The sequence below is a fragment of the Hypomesus nipponensis genome, chromosome 24 (assembly GCF_054491055.1).
Source record: "Hypomesus nipponensis isolate SF chromosome 24, ASM5449105v1, whole genome shotgun sequence".
In the NCBI taxonomy this organism is placed as follows: Eukaryota; Metazoa; Chordata; class Actinopteri; order Osmeriformes; family Osmeridae; genus Hypomesus; species Hypomesus nipponensis.
This window is the reverse complement of record NC_140384.1, coordinates 3,028,832-3,043,626: the sequence shown is the minus strand read 5'-3', so window position 1 is coordinate 3,043,626 and position 14,795 is coordinate 3,028,832. Positions and strand designations below refer to the sequence as shown.

The following is a 14,795-nucleotide window of genomic DNA, read 5'->3' as shown; positions in this document are numbered from 1 at the left end:
TGGTGAACAAAGATTCCATCAGGCACATTTAACAAGAAACCACAGGCCTCTGAGGGCCTTGATAAAACTCTGTGTGTGTGTGTGTGTGTGTGTGTGTGTGTGTGTGTTCGGAGGGAAATGTTGACGAAAGCTTCCCATGGAAAACTGTGACTGTGTCAAATCAAACCAAACTTTTCACCGTGACTTTCCTAAAGGGATTTTTGGTGACTGCATTAGAGTTCCCTCACTTTCTTCAAGCGTGTTTTTCGTCTCGTCTCATCTTTCTCTCTCTCCCCCACCCACCCACCCACCCCACCACACCACACCCTCTATGTTCTTGGCTGGCTTGTAGGCGTCGTTCTTCACGATCATCTTCATAAGGTTCATGCATTGGACCGTGAAGCGCTCGAAGGCCACACCCTCGCCCACGGGCGTGAACACGTAGCTGACGGCAAACTCCAGCGAGCGCTGGATGAGGGGGATGAACGAGCACGGGTGGCACTCCAGAAAGTCCAGCAGCTACGGCGGAGGGAGAGAGAGAGAGAGAGAGAGAGAGAGAGAGAGAGAGACAGAGAGACAGAGAGACAGAGAGACAGAGAGACAGAGAGACAGAGAGAGAGAAAAAGACTTTTAGACATGTAACCGTGACCAGGCCCACAACCATGCCATTGCATCAAGTGACCCTACTCTTCAGTGTCTTCCATATTGCCAACTTGGCCTGCCCAAATAAATCGTTCAAGAGGCATGACCTCCTCTCCTCCTGTGTACCCGAGTCCCCGTATAAACACTGCCAGACACTGAAAACCCGAGCCTCATACAGAATGGCTGCAGCACCTGAAACAGGCTTTGTAACCTGGAAACACTGGCTAAAAAGATGGCTAACAGTCTCATCCTGGTTACAGAACAGGGCATTCCCTCCCCACCGTAGGGGAGGGTGGAACACCTAGCGGCTCTACTTACCACCTTAGTGTAGAGGATGATGGTCTTCTCCAGCTTCTCTCTGCATGAGCTATCTGGACCCAAGTGTCGACCTGGGAAGGGGGGGAAACAATACAATACAATGTTAACAGATCCATGAGATGCCTGAGATGGAGCGCAGGCAGTTGAGGGCATTAGGGTTTGACAATTGGCATTCCAAACACCACACTTTATATAAGCATCCATCACCCTCCTGTTCCATACTCGGTCCAGCTTTATATTACACCCAAACACACTTACAATGAACTCCATTCGTCTCTCTAATAACGCACTCAGCACATCTCCCTTCGGCTCTAATGTTCAGCTCTATAAAAACATTGGCAGATGCTGGGACCAATTAAAACGTCCCCTGGAGTTTATAGTTAGACCCTGGACGCAGTCCAGTTCTGGTTGAAATCCCCTCCCCAAGAGAGGACTGTGAGTCTCATGGTGGATGGATGGGTACTGATATCCCCTTGATTGAGGAGGGGTCCAGGGTTTTGTCTCCAGACCGACAAATTCAGAGACAAATATGCAAATAGGCAGTAAGACAGACAGGCTGAGAGAGAAAGAGAAAGCCTGTCGATTGCAGGAAGAGACCGGCAGATAATAATAGGGCATTTCAAACTGACGGGTGACCCAAAGGCTGGGAAACAGAAAAAGCTCAAAATAGCCTGGCCCTGAAACGGCAGGCGGCTTATTTCGCTGACCTTATCTACGGCCACGCGGGTCCATCTCTTCTACTCGCCGCCACCGCCGGTACATTGGAAGTATTTGCTATCAATCCCGTCCAAAATACCAAGCGGCCCTATCTTCCCACCCACAACTCGCTCAGCGCAGCTCATTGCCCCATGAACGGTAAGACATATTAAGATGATAGCAGCGCATGATAGCCATAATTATATTTCTGTCCACGGCCTGAGGCGGAGCGATTCATTCCTGGTTGCTGCAACAATGTATTATCGACAGCAGGGCAAGCACAATCATTGCAGAGCATTAACAGGAGGACGAAACGTAGGAGAAATACTTACAGCATTCCAGGAACTGTTTTAACCTCTCAAAGACTGCATTCAGAAAGCCCTGGAGACAGAGAGTGGTGGAATGGGTGACAGGCAAAGAGGAGGAGAGTAATGTAATCTGCTTGACATCTTAGTGGTCACATCACTCATGATTGCCTCATCAGTTTAAACGGTGGCAGTTGTGCTACTAAGGGAAAGGGTGTGTGTGTGTGTGTGTGTGTGCGCGTGTGTGTGGTGTGGGGGGGTAATTAGCAGGTGAGTGATGGAGTCCCTGTGTTCAGCCCCTGAGACACACACTGAGAACATGCTGGAAGATAAGCACCTTAATGGAGCGGGGAGCAGAGAAGGGAAGAGTAGAAAGAGAGCGAAGGGGGGAAGAAGGGGGAAGAGGAGAGCATGATGAAGGGTATGGTCAATGAGAGGAGAAAGGTGGGGGGGGCAAGGAGAGGTGAAATCTAAAGAGAGATTTGCTACGTCTCTGAAGTAACTGGAGTTTGGGAGTTTGTGGGGGGTGAGGAGGGGACAAGAGAGGTCACCGCGGAAAAAGCGCATTCTGGGGAAAGTTAATGAGTGTCGTCTTGCCTCCGTTAGCTATGCGTGTGTGTATTTGTGTACAGCTAGAGGCTAGGGGAATTACTGACTCATCACATAGGCACACACACACACACACACACACACACACACAAATGGCCAGTCGGAAACATGAAGCTGTCACATACAAATGAAAGCATGGTTCATATCTTTCCTGAAAAAGATGCCCTGTGTGAACCACTGTCACTGGAAGGCATAGCCTTCTAGACTAAATAACCTAGCAATGACACAGGACCCAACAGTAACCTTCATCTAAAATAACCTATAGTATACCATAACTCAACCTATACCTTTCTGTCCAGACCACATCAACAGGCTTTTTGCTCGAGTTCCCTTCAGATAATGTCAGACCAGCAGACACATTCTGAGCGGCAAAGTCTTTCCGTGTATCCCCTTCGCTATAAAACTGTCAGACCTGGATTAATCTCAAAATACAGTGGGCAAGGAAGAGAAAAAGAGAAAGAGCAAGAAAGGGAGAGAGGTTTAGAAATTCTCGTAAACTCAAAAAGCATAACAAGTTTCCCTTCACTCTCCGTCTTGTGCGCGTGTCTGTTTAGCCTCTGTGGGACAGACGACTTTCCAAACAAGCGAGCCAAATTATTACCAGGCCCAAGGCTGTTGTGATGGCAACACGGCAAATACTACAACCAGGGAGATGCTAACAACGAGTGCTTGGTGCCGTTCAGAGCTGTGGATCTGAGAGCTAAATGCTAGCATACCATAGCTGGGGTCTCGCAACTCTGCTAGGGGAGACAACTTTGACAGGTTCTTTTAGTTCAACTAAAAGCAGGCATAACTTTGGGGCTGAGATGAATACTGCTCACAACATTATGGCTTGGCCAAAATGGATTTGTATTATAGTAATTGATCCCATCCAATCATAAAGCTTGATTGAAGTGCTGCATGTGGAGCGCTTGTCTAAATAGATAATAACCTATTCACCGTACACCCATTCCCAAGCAGTCAACCTCTCAATTCCCAGCAGATCTAAGGGCTTTTCCACCCATATAAATGTCATGACTAATGAATGTGCTCTCATATCTCAGAATCACTCATCTCTGTGGTTAGTCAATTTACATGACATGGTGAGTCACATCTTATGACCTGTTAAACTTCCTTAATGCCCATGGCTAATTGGCTCCCGGTCACCTCCAAGGTTGACAGACACCCCTAGAATGAGACTTGAAAGCCATATTTGATTGGATGTTAATGACACTGGGAGTTTGTAATTGTCCAGGCTTTTGAGTGTGACGTTAATTGAACCCTCAGAACAGGTAGTATGAATTGTTTGCCAATGTTGCTGCCATTTTTGGCAAAGGAAAACCCTGACTGACAATGGCTAGGAAACAATTACCTACATTGTAGCTTTCCCATTGAGTCTAGCCGTGGCTTATTTGCCATGCAGTTATCAACTGCTTGTTCCAATTGATTGTAACACAGTCAAGCAACGCAAGCTATGATGTCCAAGTATGATTCCAGGAATCTCTGTCTTTCTGTTTTTGTGGCTCAATTATCTCAATATCCTGGCACTATGTGAAGTTTAAAATCGTCAAGTGTATTGCTCAGAACCCAAAGACATGCAGTGAATGTGAATGCGAATGACAATTAGCTAATTTAAGTCACACAAGTTGCATGAAAAGAACTTTATGCAAAACTAAGGAGGATATAGATTGGATGAGACTACGGAGGATACTCTCTGGATAAAAGCGAAAGCCATGCATTGCATGCTTAGTGTCCTTACCATGTCCTCTGTTCTATATCATAGGTTGGTAAACATGCCTTCAATTGAGGGTACATGCTAGATTTTAAAAGCTGAACATGTCATTTATAAGAGGTAAAGGGGCTGTATGCTAACTTGCAAATGTTAGCGTATGTGTTGTCTGTAGTAGTTTGTTTCATCCATAAATTAAACGCTATGAAAGAAGCTGATTCAAACTATTATGCCAACGTTGTCTGTCAGCACAGCACGTTCAGATGTTAGTTCTGGCTGGCTAACAAATAAAAAGGGATACCTTATTTTCACTACAGTTTAGTAAATGTTGTTGTGTGTGAATATACACGTTTACGGATGTGGATGTGCAGGGCTCTCTTTAAACTCAAGAACCCCACCGTTGTACCCGCCGTCAGTCAAACCTTCCTCTTTTACTTTGCCCCGTCCAAATAGTAGCTGGAGGTTGTGGCTCTGCTACCCTCTATGGAGGAGTCGCCACAGGGGGAGTGGTGATGGGCACAGACTGGTCTGCAAACACAGCTCCTCCCCAGGCCAGGAGCTCTATACTACAGGGATTGGATTTGCTTTGGATTTCCGTTGCTTTGCTAGACATCATCTAAATGAGGACTTGCTTGCGTGACAACTTTCAAAAACTGCAACTCACAACTAAAGTTTTTTAGGCTTACCATCACTTAGAAGCTAATCTTTGTATTGATATTTATGGGCATTCGTGCACAACGTGAAAATAGTGTTAAAATGTGGTTGTGCAGTAATGACTCTAACCAAACTGTGAAAAGGCTATAGTTTAGGTCACAAGCTCCAGTTAAGTTAACATCGAATCAATTATACCAACATATTTTACACATATCCGACTCACCTATATTGCTTTCCTTAAACAATTTAAGATTTCAAGAATAAAATATTAGATTGATATGATATTCTTAGTATAAGATCTAGATAATACACTTTGTAAAATATTTACCACTAGGTTCACTGAGTGTGTATAGATATAGATATGGCAAAAAAACACAGTAAGACACCTTCAAATTTGTGCAGACCATAAACATCGTCTGTCTTTGGTCGCAACCCTGTCTACATATTTTTAAAATCCCTCTAGGTGCAACATCATCATAAGAATAGTTTGTCTGGAGATGATTTGTGGGTTTACGTGAAGAAATTATTTGTTGAGGTGAAACAAACTGAATCAATTTGAATGCCAACTGATGTCAGACTTGCCCTCCCAACATCAGGTGTCCAACTTTACTAAGGCTCTTTTAGCTGAAAAGAAGAAAATCCTGCCTCAATGTTGCAACATTTATTGGAAAACCTTTGTAAAATAGTGGAGGCAGTTAATGCCCATGATTGTGGAATGAGATGTTTAAAAATCAGGTGTCTAAAAACTGAGCAAGTGTCCACAAACTTTTGGCCATTCATTGTTTACATGCTTGTCCCTCTGCTCTTGGTGTTACATATTCTCTCATTGATCTGCAATGTTAAAGGGGAGAGATGAAGCAGTGTAAGGGCCACTCCAGTCTGCAGTTAACTGATGGAGGTTTTATAAATCCACAGGCAGATTTGAGAAGCAGACGTTTTTCACCTATTAAATATTAACAGTGACCCATTTTACTGTTGATTTGCAAAACACAAGCTAACCACATTTTTCAATCTGCCAGCCATAAAATGTGTGTCATAATTACAGTCAAACAAGGCCCTAATGAATCTTTCATATGACTGGTAAAGCCCCTACACATCAGTGTCCTTTTATTTCTTTTAGAGAGCATTAAGAGGTGACAGAGAGGCAATTAATGACTTTGGTGACTCAGAGGACCGGCGGACATAAACCACATCATCCAAGGGTCAAAATATACACTGCCGCCTTTTCTCCTAAGTTTCTCCTAAGTTTTCTTCTAAGTATGACTCTTTATGCTTAATTTCTCCTTTGCTGAGGGACTTAAGGGTGTTGCACAGAATCCTTTAACAGGTTTCCTCATATAAGGAAAAACTTAACTGCATGAAAAAGATTTTACCAGTAAAATTTGACAGTTTCTATGAAGACTGTTTGTTTGCTTCTTCTAGCGCTAGAGATAACCTCAACTAGCATAAAAATGTAAGAAAGAAAAAAAAAAAAAAAAGAAAGAAAAAAAAAAAGGAAAAAGGTTAAGTTGTATTATTGGGAAAATAATGTGTTTTATCATGCTTAATGTTGCACGATAAGCCAAGTTTCTCTTCAAATGCTGAAAAAGGTTACGTTGTCAAAGCCGCAGGTAATAATATTAGCTAGATAATTAGCTAACTTCAGCACTAGCTATATAGTAGGGTTGCATACGGTATACATTCTTATTTATGACAAGCAGTTGGTTTTCAGTCGACAAAAGTGAGGAGATCGACAGCTACAGTAGCGTCTTTATCCAACGTTGTAACATGGGAGTGAGATGCTTTGCAGAAGCAACTTATGGGTTTTTTGCGTAATCAATTTTGTTGCAAGGAAACCTCGCATCGGACATTAAGAAAAATCTTAACTTAAGGCGTTTTGAGAAGGTCCATACTGCATATAGTTTTTATTTGAAGAACTAAAATGTACTAAGTGAATTTTTATCTGGGGAACATTTTATGAGACTGAGCAGGTGTGGAGTTACATGCTGAAACACATACTGAAAATACTGTGCTCTCTCCCTCTCGCCCTTGACATTTTCAATTTAATGTTTCTGAAAAGAGAACAAGGAGTTCTTTCAAACGACCTGTACTGTTCCCTCAACAGATGACTACCCTAATGAAATCCCCACCACATTGAATGTTTAATGGGTGAATTAAAGACTGAGATAGCTGAGCATTCTGTGACATCACAAGAAGCTGTTTGGAGAATTGTCAAATCATGCTGGGATCATCAGGTTTTGCACAAAGTTGTGGAGTTCATGCCAGCTCGAGTACACGCTATCATTAAAGCAAAAGGGGAAACTACCAAGTATACAAATTCTGACAAAGTCCTCACAAATCACAAATTGTTAGGCTGATATAATTTCTAATAAAAAATAAATGTATTACATTTGAAACCAATGCAAAATTGTACAGCTATATACACTGTCATGCAAAACCATAATGTGATGTATCAAGATATTCCAGGAAGGCCAGCTGGTGGCTTGATGGAAAATATATTTGACCTATATCACTATATGGCTCCAGCAGAGTCAGTAACTGTAAATAATCACACTGTGATGATTTGTGACCTTTCTGAAATGACTCCATATTGATTCTTAATACTTACCATCACTTCCAAGTTCTGCTGGGGCTCCTGGAATCCATGGACTGTGAGCTTCCGGAGAACTGTCAGGAGGAAGACATACACAAAATGTATGTTAATCCATTTAGATGTACAGTATTTGTGCATGAGTGGATGTAATTTGTGTATATTATGTTCATTGTGCATGTGTGCATGGGAATCTCCTACAAATATATGAATGAACAAATGTGTATGCGGTGTTGTTAACGGGGGCTGAGAAGTTGATTGTCTACAAAAAAAACACCTATTCCAGGGGATGTAGAAATGGAAGGTCAACATAGATAGCAATAAAACAGGAGGCAAAATTGAAAGACCTGATAACAAGCACTGTACACTTGTGTAACCCTCAGAATGTTTTGATTGTGTACAAACTCCTTTGTTAGGTTACAATAAAAGAAACTTTGATTCATTCAAATATCCCTCAACTTCATTTTGTTGATATCCAGCTTCAAGAGGATGAATTCAGCAAATAGCTCAGAGCTAATCAGTAAACCCAGGACCACATAGAAGACCCTGCTCAGTGACAGTTAGTGTTTTGTACTTTGTTTCAAACTGAATTTCTTTGACTTCTTTTCCACACAGGCTATAACCCCAGACTGATGCAGTGCAATTTAACATGATTTGACTCAAGACACTGCGATTCAAAATAACATGATGCTGGACAATTCAATATGGACAAATGGCACTGCTGTTTTAATTTGATTTATGGTTCTAAAGCAGAAGTGCAATATGCCGTAACTACTGCCACTAGACGGATGTGCTGTACACTTTCAGAAGGTAGGCTGACTCAGTTGTGATCAGAAAGCAGTGGTGCAGTTTTTATATGAATAATACAAAAATAACCTAGTATTTATGTTAATTGCGCTTCCTGTGTACTTTATAACAGCACGGCATATTTAGCTAATTGCATGCGTCCTGTCAAATTGTCTGTCTCTCTTGGCAAATGTGAAGTGTTGCCAAACATTTGATTTGCAGCAATATGGTGGAACGTGTAGCTCCTCGTCCTCCATGATAATCTGTAATCTCATATTCTCGAGAATTTGAGAAACGATTTAGAGATGAGGAATCAGTCAATTATTGGTTGCAACCTTTTGGTCACAATTCTACATAATAAAGACATAGGAAGACTAAGAATTATATATAAATACATTGGATTTTACTGACGCAAAGACGTTAGAAACGATGCACCTCGGGTTTATTCCAGATTGTATTCGTGCACACCTACTTTAATTAAGCAATCACATTGTGAACTTGTATGGCAGTACACTGGTGTATTGCTGAATCTTACCATCTTTAGTATAAAGTGACTACCAGAATTGGCATTAACTTTGGGATCTTATTTTCTGCACTGTGAAATAGTTAGTGTTTTTAATCCCCTGGATATTTTGCATATGGAGTTCCTGTAGTCGGTCATACAGCACGAGGGTCATTAAATCAAGTAGATCCAAGGTCGTAAATCTCACCAGTTCTTAAAAATAATTGGTTACAGGACTAGGACTCAACGCTAGAATAGGTGTCAGTCCTCAGGTCAACAGTAACGTAATGGACCGTAGTTGATCCGTGACCTGTAAGGATCAGCCCCCGCGCTTCGGCATGCATGTGAACTGCGGACTTCTTGCAAAGTTTAACCACAATAGTGTGAAATAGTTTTACAGCCAGTGTTACTTTTTTAAGTAATAATTCCCTAAATCTCAATACAGAGTTACAGTGAAAAGATAAGACTACACACAGATGCCAATAATACAATTCAAATAAGTGAAGAGCAGTTCTATTTGTCTCATTTTTTGCTGATCCAAAATATGTTCCGATCCGTGAGTCAAAATGACCCGTGAGTAAAAACTGCGGTTCGGATCGAGTTTTGCGCTCCACTGCACCACTAGTCAACAGGTGTGGACGGGCACCTTTCAGTGACAGCAGCGTCCTCTCCAGGGAGCCCAGTGCGGCCGCCTCGTCCCGGGGCGTGGCGTAGACGTGCTGCAGGAAGCAGTCAGTGTGGTGGCTCCATAGCGAGCAGGCGAAGCTGTAGATACCCGACGCCAGCTGTAACAAAGGAGGAACCCAGATCACCGTCGGCACATATTCACGAACATGCAAAAAGCACACAGACATAAACGGCATCACGCGTGCACTAAACCTATTCGCACACAGTCATGCACAGGAGAAGGGGGATGTTGGTCTGACGGGCGTGTCATTTGGCCAAACCTGTTGTCTGTTCGCCTCCCCATTACATCTGCCTGGGCCCTAATAAACTGAACAGCTGCTTTTCCAAATAGCTACCGTCCTTAATGGAGGAACAACAAAACCATTATACATCCAGTGGACTTTTGGCAGAACATTTGGGGCTTTCACTTAGAAATACAAGAGCCAAAACGTCTGCATTAGGCCAACATTGTTGCTACGTGAGACCATCACTTTGCTGTAAAATGGCACGTTATTTTGAAGAAAAATAGCCTTAAGTGCTGGACCGTTCTATCTTAAACCTGTATCCATCCAATGGAGTTGGAACACGGACAGACTGTTCAACTCCTTCTTCCTTAAATTAGCTTTAAGAGTGTTCCCGCATCTTTTAGTTGCCACTACACCACAGCCCTGGGAAGAAAGGGCACCATCGAGAGGACAAAGTCAGTGGAAATCAGTCAATGACGACCAGGCAGGATTTGATGTAGCCCTCAGTTATGTTCTCGGGAACTCTACCCATCTAGCCATTCGTCAAACGTCATCTTGGTCCTTATCCGTTAACCGACACTCCCTTTTGCCCCAGGGCCTATATGCCAAATCCAGATAGATAGACACAGCAGGGCAGAGTGTGCAAAGTTAGGTACGTACTTAAAATAACATGATTCACTGACACTCATACAAATCCTAAAGAGACACCTTGGTCCTCCATCTTTTGAGTCTTCTCCAGTCATCTTGTGTCTGCCTCAAGTGCCTGTTTATCTGGCAGACGACACTTCTACAATTCAAACAAGGATCTTCCTTCTCGTCCATCTTTGAAATGTCACTGCTATTTACCATTCAGAATGGGACAGCTGCAGTAACATTATATGGGCTCTTTGTACTCCTTTTTCAAAATGCAATGCTCGAGGCATAGAAAATTGACACATTATACACGATGTGACACTCAATTTATCAGACAAGCTTTTCCAGTGTGCTTTGTGGACATGCGATAAATAACAGACTCAATTCTTCTTCAGTTACCAGATTTGATTGCTTCATTAGCATAATTCCTATGAGCGCCATCCATTCTTTGGGGTTAGCATCTTCGCCCATTACTGCCTATACTATAGGCTATAATAAGTGATCAGACCTCTAGGGGAACAACACAAACACTGTGTCAGCACAAGCAAAATCATTTACGCAATGAACGCAGCCCTGATGTTAACTGCGGAAAGTTAAAATGACTTAACCCAGTGAAACTTTTTTTTATAATTCTTTGAGATTGTCGCCATTTGTAGTTCTTGATGGATAAAACATGACAGGATTTAAAAGCAACTCATCATTGAAGGCATTTCCACTTTCTTCAGTTGTACAAAATACAAAGGCACCAAGGAAAGTCATGTTTGTGTTTGAGTGCGTGCGTGTATGCTTTGTGCTAGGTTAAAAGGGTGCGTTTTCTCCAGATATCCTGGCTGTTTGTCAAGGTGGGCTCCTTTCTATTCCTCTCTGACCATTCGCTGGAACATAGTCATGCAAAGGGGAAAAGTGCCGGGTCTCTTTGACACCTCGTATCATCCTATCCCCACAAACCGCCTTTGACAGATTCAAATAGAAATTGCGGGAAAAGAGAGGAATTTAAGCAACGGACGAGGGAGAAATGCAAAACTGGGATTGAGAATGAAAGAGGGGACAGAATGGGCTTGTGTTATCCCTGCATTTGAGTGAAGGCAGGTCTGTCTGATAAAAAATGACTCGGATATGAAAGACATCCATTTCTCCTTTCTGAAGGCAAGAAGCCTCATTATTCAAATGACGCTTGCACAGACGAAAGCCTTTAATACTTTATAAGAGCCCCGTTCCCTCTTCTCTCCGTCTCATCGCGCCCCCCCCCGCACTATTCCAGTCAACCACAGGAGATTGTGTTTTTGGGCCTGCCATGCAGAGAGTAAATAAGTGACCCCTCTATACTTTGTGCAATCAAGCAGAAATCACATTCATTTAACCTTTAATCAGACCATTCAGTGGGTGGGTGAGTCTGTGCATGTGTGCAGCATGCAAGTATGCAAGCTTGACTGTGCGAGTGTATTCCTAATGGCGTGTTTGTCGGCGTGCTTGTGTCTATTTGAGAGCCGTAGTGAGTGAGAATACTCAGTGTTCCGAAGGGTCTTAATCTCAATGACATTAGGTGCGTGTCAGCTGCGCATGTACTCATAATGCGAGAACACAATTTGAGCTTGAATACAAAAGTCATTTCCATTGGTAAAGGGGGGTGGCAGTTTGATGTGCCATCGAATTAAGTAGCACACCTTCATCAGACAAATGGAGGCATTTTTTTGTGTAACTTTGAAACTACATCCATTTTATCCGTGAAAACGTATTAACGTCGGATGTACTTAGCTTAATGATTCGTCCTTCATTCCTTTATCCCTCTTTCATGACTTAGGCTAATACTTTCCTAATAGATGGCCTCATATTAAATTAATCCCATTATTACAAATGTATCCCCTGTTTGATAATCAAATGGGTAGTTACAGCCAATATGTGCCAGGAATGTCCAAAAGATAAATACTGAGCATTGGATGACCCTCATTTGGGATGCCAGTCTTTTAGACTGTGATAGGGAATTAGAACACAGTGCAGGTTAAAAGAACTAAGCCTAAACGGCCTCAAGGTTGACTACCTGGTTTCCTAAAAGCTGCACAGCACATTTAACCAACCAACCTTCAGCCCAGCACAACCGTTTACCAACCGTGTGCAAATGGTTCCTTTCTAGTTGTCTAAATCCCCACTAGCTCCCCAACCACACTACAAACCGTTTACTAACCCAACAGCCAGTCAATAACATGACCGACATACCTACCAGCCTGTTATGGCATTTTAGGTTGTATGTCAAATGAATGGGGTTTTTGTAGGATTTGATTTTTAGGCTCCTGTGTTCTCTGTTGAAGAGACAAATGTGGTGACAACTGTTGCTGTATACAGGAAGGGGGGATCATCGAGTTGAGTTCAAAGGATTGTAAGGTGTTGCTGATCACAAGAACATTTTGGGGGTTTGTGGGTGGTAGATTGGTTTGATTACTTTTGAGGTTGGTCATCGAGCAAAAGACAGTTTGACCTTGGGTAGAGGCCTTCTGGAGTTTTATGACTGCCTGACTTGAAGACTTCCAGGTTGGGTGTTTAATTAGACGCTTCGGGACAGACGCTTTGGGACAGTTGGTGTGAAGGACTATTGTTACAACTCTGATTGTACTAAATGATTGTGTTATTTTAGAAGGTGAGCCAATGACAGAAGAGACATGGGACAGCTGCATGTGTCTATTGTTATTGTGGATGGACTAATGACTTTCGAGAACTGTGTGCTGTAAAAGGGTCTGTATGGTAGGATGTTCTTTGGGAGTTCACGACCATCAGCGGAGTAGTGCTGATGTCTGCTGGATCCTCAGGTTGCACCGTAGAATACTAGATGTAGTATGAACTTGTCTTTGTGCGAGATGGAGCTGTATGGAGATCAGAACTTGTGAGTTGCCGTTTGGACGTGTGCCTCTTTTGCTCCCGTCTGATTCACGGCCGGGTGGTTTTGTGTTACTGTCTGATGCTTGTGTGTCGAAGATTGTTATCTTGGTGTGATGGTTGTGCTGTTTAATAAAGTTGACTTTATAATTCCGTTTAACAATGGATTGATTCTCCTTAGAAAATCCCACAACACAGCCCTTCCATCAACAAACTCCTTTTCGGAAAGGCAAAAGGTCCTGTGCCACACTGAGGTGCCCAGTGCTGCTTTCTGAGCACCTTGCGACAGCAACATAAGTCCCATCTACCCATAAACACCACAGTGGGTCTTCCTCAGATCCACATTGGAATGCCCTTCATGGATCAATAACAAGAACTCCTGGGTGGAGTGACACTGCAAACTCCCCAAACTTTAAAATGAAAGTTTTCAAATTTCAAATGAATCTGCACGCATGCACTCAAGTGAGGAAACAGGATATCATCTGCATTCACAACTAAAATACATAAAATACTATCTTCAAGGGATATTTTCTTCTTCAGTCAATCTGTCAATTTAATGTGGATTGACATGTTACTATCGGCACCAGTCCATGTAACGTGTTTTAAGAAGTGCTGATTTAAAGGTGTGAGGGTGTGCGTGTGTGCGTGTGTGATATTCTCCACACTCCTTTGAGCAGAGTTGATTGAATAAAGGAAAACAATTTCCTCCACTTGCATGGTACATCAAAACGATTCCCAACTTGGCACACAGAACTCACAGACCAAAGCTCTTGAGGGAAAGGCAGCTCATTTCCTCAAACCATTCCCAGTGTTTATGAAACACCATGCAGAGGGATACAGCCCATTTACTGATATTGATATTCATTGATATGCAAAAGGCATTCAAATACTTGTCCTCATCTCTCATTTACACTAGCACATCGCCGCCACTGAGAACGTCAACTGCAATAAACACTGTCCCCACGCACACTACAATCATGTTATCCATTTCCAAGCAACACAAACCCCCTGAATCAGAAAATGATAACAACAATTTGACAAAATGTTATTCTCCACAATTAGAACTGCACTCTCAAGACAAAGTGCACTTTTAGATTACACATCAAATCTATATATACTGATCCAAGGCATTGCAAAGATAGCATCTTATTGCTACATTCCGATCAAACTTTGTCCAGAGGCCAAACGTGTACAAAATGGGCATCCATCCTTCCAGCACATGTCTAATCCCATTTTAGGCCTTGATCATATTTGTGGTGGGACTGCTGGTCGCTCAGTGGCAGCTGCAGTTATGTACTGGGTCCAGGTGTTAAATACATAACTGAGTCAACATGACGAGATTAGTCCGTCTTCACAGATTCCGATTTCTTAACCACAGAGTACATGTTGTTTACTAATGGGGCTTCGGAGAACCTCTGCCAGAGCCGCACAATGAACTGAAATTGTTGTTTCTAAGGCCCCTTCGTAATTGAAGGTGCTTTAACTAAATGCCACATGCAGAACTCTTCTCGAAAGTTCTCCAGAAAGAATTCTGTATCAATTCTTCTCATTTCCGAAAATGAGAACCTTGGCCTGTAGCATGTTCAGATCAGAG

At 42.6% G+C, this 14,795-nt stretch overlaps 1 protein-coding gene across 4 annotated transcripts in view; it reads right to left on the bottom strand.

Annotated features, from left to right (window-relative positions):
• Positions 1-14,795, bottom strand: part of ipo11 (importin 11) — an 86,948-nt gene that overhangs the window by 64,833 nt on the left and 7,320 nt on the right. For all 4 annotated transcript variants that reach the window (XR_014742239.1, XR_014742240.1, XM_084690193.1 and 1 more), the window contains exons 6-10: positions 9,436-9,574; positions 7,520-7,578; positions 1,968-2,016; positions 940-1,010; positions 306-498 (exon numbers count right to left, since the gene is read on the bottom strand). Coding sequence is in view for 2 of the 4 variants with exons in the window: in XM_084690193.1 (XP_084546319.1) it covers positions 306-498; positions 940-1,010; positions 1,968-2,016; positions 7,520-7,578; positions 9,436-9,574 (511 nt within the window). In the remaining 2 variants the exon portion in view is untranslated. The remainder of the gene's footprint in view (positions 1-305; positions 499-939; positions 1,011-1,967; positions 2,017-7,519; positions 7,579-9,435; positions 9,575-14,795) is intronic.